The sequence below is a fragment of the Triticum aestivum genome, chromosome 3B (assembly GCF_018294505.1).
Source record: "Triticum aestivum cultivar Chinese Spring chromosome 3B, IWGSC CS RefSeq v2.1, whole genome shotgun sequence".
NCBI classification, from domain to species: Eukaryota; Viridiplantae; Streptophyta; class Magnoliopsida; order Poales; family Poaceae; genus Triticum; species Triticum aestivum.
This window is the reverse complement of record NC_057801.1, coordinates 449662369-449673558: the sequence shown is the minus strand read 5'-3', so window position 1 is coordinate 449673558 and position 11190 is coordinate 449662369. Positions and strand designations below refer to the sequence as shown.

Genomic DNA, 11190 nt, shown 5'->3' with positions numbered 1-11190 from the left:
GGCATCTTTGCGCTTGGGGCAATGACGCAGCTAGTGAGGTTATACCGAGGCGCGTCAATTGCTGGTTGAAAACTATTTCCAAACCCCCTCTTTGGCCCTCCGGGGCCATCGAGAATTTCTGAAAGGGCTCCTTTCCTTCGTGGAGGGTAAAGCCCACAAATCTGACATTCAAAGTGTTTCTTCAGTTTTTGGTTCCATTGGCCTATCCTACGAAGGTTTTCCTGGAAAATGGTCTACAGGTACTGATCAAAGAAGGCTTGAAGGTCACGCGGTTACGTTTTCATTGCTGGTTGCTTCTCAAACTGGAATTAGTGCTAGTTGTTTCTCAGATACTCCTTGCGTCTCAGTCCTATGCATATATCTAGGTTGTCAATTTTATCACTCTAATATAAACTATATATATCACTCTAATATAAATTATATAACACAAAAATTATACTTTTTGAAAGTAGAACATCTCAAGTTTATATTGATATATTTTTTGTAATATATGACTTGTGTTAGGTTGGTCAAATTGACGACCTAAGGGTATGCGCACGCCCTATAAAGTATAAACTGAGAGAAAGGGAGTACCTAAAATGGTTGCTTCTCAAACTGGATACTGTCATACGTACTGAAGATGGTTGCTTCTCAAACTGGATACCGTCATACTGAAGATGATTACTTCTCAGATCCGCGGGTACTACCGAAGATGAGTTTAGTATTTTCTCAGGTCCGCTGGCAGTGATGTGTAGAATTGGCACTAATTGTTATTTCAGTTCTCGTTTCTAAATCGCTGGTTCTTCTCAAGCTGGAATTGGTACACTAGTAGTAGTTTCTCAGATCCGCGGGTACAGGTCAGCTAGTACTTACTGGTGATAAAATTTTCAAGGACCTGAGAGCACGATTTGATTCTGCCATTGCCATTGCATAGAAATGCAAGCAAGCAGTACATATATAACTGGTAGTGGACCTAGTGGGTACCGCGTAGAACGCGGTTTGCAGTCGCTGTCCAAACGCGCTGCAGCAAGTCAGTCAACTCCGTGCAGATTCCCAGTCAGTCATTTAAATCTTGTGGTCTACAAAAATATAAGGACATAAGTACATAGCCGAGTTCGAAATTTTCCTCGCAACTGCCAGTCGTCTTCAAGTCCTCCATTCTGTGTGCTATAAACAAGGGCCGCCCCACAACGGAATAAAAGAAAACGGAAGAGTCCGGAGTCGAGAGCAAATACGCTAACATCACTGTCTCTACTCCTGCATTCACTAGAACGGATAAGTAGTGTTAGATCGACAGAGACAGAGGAGAGGCTGAGATGCAGGCGCCGGCGTGTACCAATGCTCCGGCGTGCCCGTTCCCCTTCGCCATGATGCAGTCTCATGGTGCCAGGATCGTCAGGTTGCACACCTACGACTGGGTTGCGCTGCTCCTCCTGATCGCCATGGAAGGTGTCCTCAACGCCATAGAGCCGTTCCACCGCTTCGTCGGCGAAGGCATGATCGCGGACCTCAGATACCCCATGAAGAGCAACACCGTCCCGGTCTGGACCGTGCCGGTGCGTGCGCCTCTCCCACATGTTTACTCTGTCATTTAAATTTGGAAGAATGCATCTCCTGAGCTTGAAACTTATTTTTTTTTCACGCAGATCGTTGCTGTCATTGCACCTATGCTCATTTTCATCGCCATCTACATCTGGAGGAGGAATGCGTATGATTTGCACCATGCTACAATTGGTACTTTGTTTATGTAGTTTCCCCCAAGTTGTTAATGAAAATGCAGTGCTCAGAAAAAAACAAGTCTCGATTATATCCTCTTGGTTTCCTTCTGATGCGCCTCAATTGAACAAGCAGGTATTCTGTTTTCTGTGCTGATCACCGGCGTCCTGACGGATGCGATCAAGAACGCCGTGGGCCGTCCGCGACCCAACTTCTTCTGGCGCTGCTTCCCTGATGGAATCGCTGTATGCTGTAGCAATAACAATCACTCGGATTTCTCTGAATTTTACAGCTTACTCACAAACTCCAAGTGAGCTTCAGATATCCCTTTGCTTGCAACCCAAACTTAGACTGGCCCCTTTGTTGTCCAGGTGTACGACAACATTACCACAGCAGTCATATGCCACGGCGACGCTAGCGTGATTAAAGAAGGCCACAAGAGCTTCCCAAGTGGCCACTCTTCCTGTATGACTCCATTACGCCACTCACTTCATTAGATTCATCAGATGCACCGTTACTGTCACAAACCGATGCCAGCAACATAACAGTGTGTCAGTATGGTTTTTCTACGTGTGCTGTTCTGTTCTGTGTGCTCGATGGCTACTAATTAATCTTGTGGTCGTGCGGTGGCGCAGGGTCCTTTGCCGGCCTGGGGTTCCTGTCGTGGTACCTCGCCGGGAAGATCACCGTCTTCGACCGACGAGGGCACGTCGCCAAGCTGTGCGTCGTCATCCTGCCTCTCCTGCTCGCCGCCGTCATCGCCATCTCGCGGGTAGATGACTACTGGCACCATTGGCAGGACGTCTTCGCGGGCGGCATCCTTGGTCAGAAGCTCGCGCCTATTCTTTGTTATCTCTGAACTCTTCATTTTTCTTTTCTATTTCTTTTTTTCCGGGAAATCTCCAAACTCTCTTCGCTGCTGACGAGGTTTGTCATGTCCATGAAGGAATGGTGGTTGCGTCTGTTTGCTACCTGCAGTTCTTTCCACCACCCTCTGATGACAAAGGTATACTTCTTCTGGACTCTTGGTGCATCTGGAGTATTTCATATCAGGACTAAGGACTTTCAGTTACATGTCAAGGCCCTCTTTGGTGCATAGAAAAAGTGAAGAATAGAAAAACAATAAGAAGAGAAAAAAAATTCCGTTAACAGTACTATTCATCCATTTAGTTGAGCTTTTTAAAGAGGCTCCACCTTATCTCACCATGGAATCTTGATAATGTTCCAGTTAATTGGTCTGAATAGATGCATTCTGTCCACAAGTGTCATGCTTGATTGCATAGCCATACCAAGTAATTTAACATATGCACGTTTAATAAACGTCTTAAACTAACATCTAAATGACAATGATTATTATGTTGTTTTTTCATACTTTAAAATTGCATATCTATCTTATATTTCTAATCAAATTGCATAGCCATATTTGTAGTGTTGCTCAACGAGTCTTTTGTATACCTATGTTGACACAATATGTTTAACGAATACATTTCTTGCACCTCGGCACAAGTGTGCAATAAACTTGTTTAGCCATAGCCAAAGTTACCTCTTACCTTCTAGTACAAAGTAGTACACCATCCTAGCCACTAGAGGGTTTCAGCCTCCTTTTCAAAGAAGAAGTTCCTAGCCTTAGATCAATATTAATGGACAACCCTTAATAATGTGGGAGCATTGTAAGATTTCTTGTTTAGTTGAAGTACTATACTTTGGCACACCCTCTCTATAAGGGTTTTAAAATCTCTATGTAAGTCTACAGTGCAGATTAAAATGTACAACAACAACAACAACAAAGTATTCCAGCCCAAATAAATTGGGGTAGCTAGAGTTGAAACAATTAAGATCACGAAACCTAGTAATGGTCCTGGCACGTGGATAGCTAACTTCCACGCACCCCTGTCCATGGCTAGTTCTTTGGTGACATTCCGTCTCTTTACGAACTCCTCTCCTGTCAAGTTTGTTCTACCCCGGCCACTCTTGACATTATCCGCACACTTTAATCTTCTACTGCACACGGAGCTTCTGAAGACCTGCATTGTATATGTCCAAATCATCTCAGACGACGGTGTACAAGATGATCTAGTTGAAATAGAGCAGGAGAAGCCATCATGGAGACAATTGAGAGCTTCAAGGAAAGGCAAACATAAAGGGCAGAAGGGAAAATGGATGCGTGTACTTGGGTCTTGAAATCCCGCTGGTGGCAACGCAAATGGACTGGGGCGAGGTCCACAAGTGACTCCCCAATCAGGTTGCCAAGTAGCTGGAGTGACCCTCGTAGACCTCACCACGGTCTGTGATGCCGTCTAATTTGCCCATACCAACTAATCAGGTTGCCAAGTAGTTGTGCCCCTCTGTCCAGAACATCTCCAAAATTGCTGAAACTTGGAGGAGTGGTTATTGGCATGGTCTAATATTTATAGGAAAAGGTTGGACATTTTTCTGGACCAGAAAGATGTCACTCGGAATAAAAGCCAAAATTCAAAGAAGGAAGAGTGAGGTGAAGGTTTGCACTTGAGGAAGTATCTTGATGGATTGATGAAGAAGCAAAACAAATGGAGATGAAGGAGGGGGGCCACGATGACAATACCATACAAAATGCAACACAACAAGGATGCAAAAATGCAACATAACAATATGATCATGATGTATGAATCATGAATATGGCAATGGCACAACAAAATGATCATGGCATCCAACATAGTTTATAATTATGGTTGACAAATCTCATGCATTACATCTGGGTTGTTACAACTAGCTAAAAAAATTGAGCCACAATATAGTCAAGCTGATTATGCCGTTAGATTTGATGTGTTTGTGTGAATTTGAGACACTTTTTTTGAGGGAAAATTTGCGGCACATCTTTTAAGAATTTAAGACACATCAAAACAGAAGAGTAATACGTGTACCTAGTATGAACAATTAAAGTACAATGAACACCAGGAAAATGCTAGCTACCCTTTAAGACATCGACCCCACAACGGATCCATGCATATAGGAAAGTTATTGCACGATTCTAAAACAAAGGGAAATATTTAACAAAAATGCTTGATAAAAGAAATTACCATCCTCACAACATAAATTGTCATAAAAATGTTCTTTTTGCCATGCTTGAAAATCCGATGTTTGCTGGTTATCAAAGTCCACAACAAATTAGGTGTAGGCAATATGTTGATGAAATTCAATAAAAATGTTTGTTTATGGACAACTACCCATGAGGGAAATAAATTCCAATGATGTTTATTCAAGAAATTGTTTTACAAAAGAATCAAGTAACATCTAAAAATACAAAATAGTGGAGAAATCGCATTACCTTGTCTTGGATGCAACATAAATATGTTGGAGAATCAACCTAATACAAAATGTAGAAGACAAATGCATGGGGGAAAATATCCCATGAAGCCATGGGTTTAAATAAGTCACTTGTTGCACAAGAAACATGTTGATATTCTTATTTAGTTCTTTTCTCCTCCTTAAAACAAAATAAAGTGGCACGTATCAGTAACATGTTGTAGAAAACGTTATGGAGTGAAGTGTAGAAGCCGCTACACCATGCTCGGGTGTAATAAAGCAAACCTCTTGGTTCAGTGAAATGGAGGAAATGTCTTTCAGTGTCTGCTTAAATGAAAAATACACTAATTTTACAATTTATTGGATTACCTATGAAGTACGAGATGAAGGTCTTTAGTGGGACGATAACATCCTAATTATATACTTTTCATGTGATTTGACTTTAATTTGGTTGTCTTTATTACTATTCATATACTTTTCTTCCTACTCTTGAACATCCATGCTCACAAGATTGTGTTTTTAACTCCTCTGCTTTACACATGGATTCATATTCTATTTATGTGTCTTTCGTATGCCTATCTTTCCATAATCTTGTGACTAAAAAGGCCCTAAATGTTGTATACTCGTATTCCACAAATACCAAATCTTAGATCTTGAAGGAAAATAAGTTGACTAGAACCATATGTTTGGCTATATTCCGGAAACAGACTACACCAATTTATTTTAATTTTGCAATTATGAAACTGCACTTTCCGTTGCTTTGTCTGTCGATACAAGCTAATGTGTGCTTGCTGAATTTGATGTAACAAACAACCATAATCCACCCAATGGCCGCAGGTTTCTGGCCTCATGCCCACTTCAGGGACATCAGCGAGAGGGAAGAGGAGAGCCAGAGGCGGCGCGCTACTGAAATGAGCAACAGTGGCTCAACCGCAATTGTCCCTCGGCAAGGTGAGACGGGGGCAAACACGAGCCGAACGTTGGACGCGATGGAGTCCGGTACGTAGGACAGGGCGATGGCCCCATGTAACATGCATGTATGATAGCAAAAAAAAAGTAACATGCATGTATTGTGGCCTGTGGATAGATCCATTGTCACCTACCCTAAGCCTTGGAGATCTCAGCTTTCGAATTCAAAAATGTAGGGTTGGAAGTGTCACTGAATATCTCTGTATATATAGTACTACTTTCTTATAATCCGGTGCGTAGGACAAGGCAATGGCCCTGTGTAACATGTATTGCAGATCGATCACTTGGCATCTAAAAGCCATGGAGATCCAGCTTCCAAAGTTCCAATGTGTAGGGTTAGAAATGTCACTGAATCTGTATGTATATACACATGTAATGTGGATCTATTCTGTTGGAGTCTAAGCCTTGGAGAATGGAGATCCAGCCTCCAACTTGTAATGTAGGGTTAGCGATTTCATGTATCTCTCTCTCTATATATATACTGAATGCTCCCCATGTGTATAGCTCGTAGTGCTTTCTACAATTGCTATCAATCTCCCAGTCCTCCTCTGCGTATTTTTTCTGAAGTATAAACCCACCTGGGAGCATTCTGATTAGTTAATTTGGCATCCTCAGTTGTGTTTGCTTTCCTTAATTTAGTACTCTCAACAAGTTATAGAGGGAGGGGGGCATATACTGTATATTTTAGTAAAACAAGAGTTGGAGTATTTTGGAGACTAAGACTATGGGTGTGTTTGGATGACGCCCGTACTAGCCACGCCAAAATTGGTCACGCCAAATTATTGGCGAACAAATTTGTCGCCGCTGGCGAGCCAGCACGTGAGTGAAAATAGTACATAAGTAGACGGGAAGTTGGCGCAGAATCGGGGCAAAGCCAAAAAATTGGTTACAATCCAAAAAAAGGCCTACACAGCTGGTCAGCGCCAATATATTCGCAAGGCAGCTTACGGCTGCAATCCAAACAGCATCTATATATAGCAAACAAGGGCGCTAATATACTCATTTAGTTCAACATATTGCAGAGAATAGGGATTACTTTAGGGGCGGAACCCCAGCCTGGATGTCACGCCCAATATGTGACCCTATCCAAGAGGAACTCGAAGGTCCCACCCAGGATAGACCCGCATATTGAAACACTTTTGCAAGGTGGATATCATTGCATCAATATTACATAATAGATAGGGATACATACATAAGGCATACAATGCCACACGAATACAACAATATATCATACATGAGAACAACATCCGACTACGGATGAACCACAAACAGAAGCTCAAACGACATCCACCCTGCTATCCCAGGCTGCCGACCTGGAACCTATCCCCTGATCAAAGAAGAAGCAGAAGAAGAACTCCAAAACAAGCAAACATCGCTCTCGCGTCATGATCATCGCATAACCTGTACTTGCAACTATTGTTGTAGTAATCTGTGAGCCACGAGGACTCAGCAATCCCATTACCATGGGTATCAAGACTAGCAAAGCTTAATGGGAAAGGAAGGGCGTAAAGTGGTGAGGTTGCAGCAGCGACTAAGCATATATGGTGGCTAACATACGCAAATAAGAGCAAACGGAACGGTCGTGAAGCTAGCAATGATCAAGAAGTGATCCTAAACTCCTACTTACGTCAAACATAACCCAAAACCGTGTTCACTTCCCGGACTCCGCCGAAAAAAGACCATCACGGCTACACACGCGGTTGATGCGTTTTAATTCGGATATGGTGTCAAGTTATCTACAACTGGACATTAACAAATTCTCATCTGCCACATAACCGCGGGCACGGCTTTCGAAAGTTTATACCCTGCAGGGGTGTCCCAACTTAGCCCATGATAAGCTCTCGCAATCAACGAAGGATATTCCTTCTCCCAGGAAGACCCGATCAGACTCGGAATCCCGGTTTACAAGACATTTCGATGATGGTAAAACAAGACCAGCAAAGCCGTCCGAATGTGCCGACAAATCCTGATAGGAGCTGCACATATCTCGTTCTCAGGGCACACCAGATTGTCCAAGCTTCCGGTAGGCCAGCCCAGAGTTGCCCCTGGTGACCACCGGCGGCTGACAGGTTGGACCAACACTCACGACGAGCACTGACCCGGCGGGGGGGGGGGGGGGTAAAAATAAGATGACCCTCGAGAGCGTGACTCCCAAGGGAAAAAGGCTAGGTGAGGCAAATGGTAAAACCAAGGTTGGGCCTTGCTGGAGGAGTTTTATTCAAAGCGAACTGTCAAGGGGGTCCCATAAATCACCCAACCGCGTTAGGGACGCAAAATCCGGGAACATAATACCGATATGACAGAAACTAGGGCGACAAAAGTGGAACAAAACACCAGACATAAGGCCGAGTCTTCCACCCTTTACCAAGTATATAGATGCATCAATTAATAAGAGATATTGTGATATCCCAACATAATCCTGTCCACCATGGAGCAATCTTCAACTTCACCTACAACTAACAACGCTATAAGAGGGCTGAGCAAAGCGGTAACATAGCCAAACAATGGTTTGCTAGGAAGGGTGAAAAGGTTAGAGGCTGACATGGCAATTTGGGAGGCTTGAAGAGCAAGTGATAGGTAGCGCAACATAGCGATAGAACGAAACAACTAGGATAGCAATGATAGTAGTGAGATCCATGGTAGCGGTCATCTTGCCTGAAATCCCGCAAGGAAGAAGAATGAGTCCATGAAGAAGATGAAGCCACGAAGACGAACCAAGCATAGACGAATGAATCCTCACGATCGCAACGAAACGGGAAACTATCGAGAAGAAGCACACAACATGGTAAACACACCACACATGAACACGACATGATGCACAAACAAGTATGATGCAAGACAAGACTACATGAAGCTACTCATGGCAAGAGATGATGCAAACAAGAACAACACATCAAGGCAAGTTTAAATGAGGCCGGGAACAACGTCTAACAATTCCAGTAAGTCCTCATATGCAAATTTCGAAATTGGTCCAGATCTGAATAAATCTTATGTTCAAGTTGTTAAACAGCAAGTTAAGATGCACCAAGATGATCTACACGAGATTCTAGTCAAGTTACATATAAAGTTCATTTAGTTCGGAGCTACAGCATAGAAGATATGAGCAAAACAAGTTAAACATGGCATTGATACAAAATGCATACAAATATCAAGCAAACACCTCAAAACAAGGATTCAACATGATAATATGAAGCTACATGCAAAATCAAGCAAGTTTCATATAGAGCACACTCAAAACGGAGCAACGGTTCAACACATACACTCCATACAAATTTGAAGGACAAGCTGTCCCAAACAGCAACTATGCATCTTGCAAGCATCAAAACAATATGCTACAGCACCCCAACATGATAACAAAAGGCATGGACATGATGTACAGGTAAAGCATAACAAAACATGAACACTGGGCTATCTCCAAAAATCACTAGAACATGCTCCAAAACACATGGCAAGATTGCATATAGTAACAGTTTACAGATTTGGCAGAAATAACATCAGGTTACAATGTTTAGAGCTATCAAACAATATGTTACAAGAACTTATCATGGCAAAAAAAGGCATGGCATGATACTACTAAATGCATAGAACAAAAGTCATTTACTGACCATGAGCCAAAAAGAATCAGAAGATATGATGGCACCCATGTAAACATGGCAAAAGATATGACAGATTCAGCAAACAGGGCATGGCAGGAACAACGATAAGTAGGCATATTGGTGAGCTTGTACCGCTCACCATAGAGCATTACATGGTATAGCAAGGTAACCAATAGTAAGATGACATGTTTATGAAGCTAAGCATGGCAAGATCAAGTTCATAGGGTGCAAGGATCACTAGCAAAACACATGACAAAACTGAACTTAATGTTAACAGGCTGACAGCAACATTATTTAGCAAATTGAGAACAAGATTACAATAAGCTACAACAGGCTATAAATGCAACCAGGGGCATGGATAGATAGAGCATGACATGCACAACAAAGCATCCTTAGTGATCATCTCCAGATTATGCATAGAATAACTTGTAGCATCAGATTTACATAGCATCACAAAATAACAGATTCAGCCTAGCAAAACAGCAACGGCAAGTACCCTACTTAACAAGCTTGATGCACTCAGTTCAAGACTCACAAAAATACAAGACAAGCACCCCCGTAAAGATGGCATTATGTAGTTCAAATCTCACGTAGAGCTCATGCTCATAGGATGCACACATCAAACATGGTAAAAAAGACAAATGAACATATTCTGTTAACAGACAACAGACAATATTATATAGCACTCTTGCAACAAAGATTCGGGCAACAAGATTGACTCAAACAAACATGGCACAATGTAATGAAATGTAGAGCATCTCATAACAAACATTTTGATAAATTATATGCATGAAACGGAGCTACAGATTATGAGTTATGGCATGATGAACAGGACATAAAAATGCAAATATTTCGGGACTTAGCAGTTTTCTAAAAAAAACGGACGGGCGTGGGTTAACTAAAGTGTGCACGGGGTGGAGGATAAGGGGTTGCTCACCCACGGACTTGGCCCAGGAAGGGGAAGGACGTGGCGGGCCACGGCTGGGCCGAGGCCGGGCCGGCTGGGCTGGGCCTGCCGCGGTGTGGGGCCCACAGGAAGGAGCTCGGTCGTCCTCCTCCTCGTGCGCCCGCACGAGCACGCAGGAGAGGCGGCCATGGCAGCGGGGCGACGGCAGCGCCGGTCGGCAGGGAGGCCAGGAGGAGGCCGGGACAGCGGGAACAGGCAGATCCGGGTCGGTCGGCGCTGGATCCAGACAACGGCGACGGTGGGCGGAGCTCAGGGAGACGCGACTCCACATCCATGGCGACCTACGGGCAGAGAGAGATGTGAGAGATGGAGAGATCCAAAGGAAGAAGAGGGAGGGAGGAAAGAAGAGGGCGGCGGGGAGGCAGCGACCTAGCAGGGCGCCGGTGGCGAGGCAGACCACGGCGGCGGCGAGGATCCGACGCGCCGGCGGCAGAGGAGTCGGGCGACGGGGACGGGATCGAGCGGGGCGCGTCTTGCGAGAGCTCGGGCGGCTGTGGGCCACGGCGGCGGGGCTCAGGCCCATGCGGCCCCCGGATGGGCTCCGCGGGCCGCGCGGGGAAAGGAGGGCGCAGGGAGGATGCGTGGCGCCGTCCCGTTGGCTGGGCGTGCGTGGCTAGGCCAGGTGGTGGCGCCTGATTGGCCGAGGGCGACGGCGCGACGGCGGCTGGCGGTTGGCGGTGC

General features: G+C 44.4%; 1 protein-coding gene and 1 pseudogene across 1 annotated transcript; both read left to right on the top strand.

Annotated features, from left to right (window-relative positions):
* The first annotated feature begins 3 nt into the window (after positions 1 to 3).
* On the top strand, positions 4 to 154 carry LOC123072979 (uncharacterized; annotated as a pseudogene).
* A 117-nt stretch (positions 155 to 271) lies between these two features.
* Positions 272 to 6141, top strand: LOC123070298 (lipid phosphate phosphatase 2). Its single transcript, XM_044493435.1, has 7 exons — positions 272 to 1535; positions 1626 to 1713; positions 1831 to 1940; positions 2067 to 2160; positions 2331 to 2519; positions 2642 to 2701; positions 5815 to 6141. The coding sequence occupies exons 1-7, from the start codon at positions 1296 to 1298 to the stop codon at positions 5982 to 5984; spliced, it is 951 nt and encodes a 316-aa protein (XP_044349370.1). The 5' UTR covers positions 272 to 1295; the 3' UTR covers positions 5985 to 6141.
* Positions 6142 to 11190: the final 5049 nt, after the last annotated feature.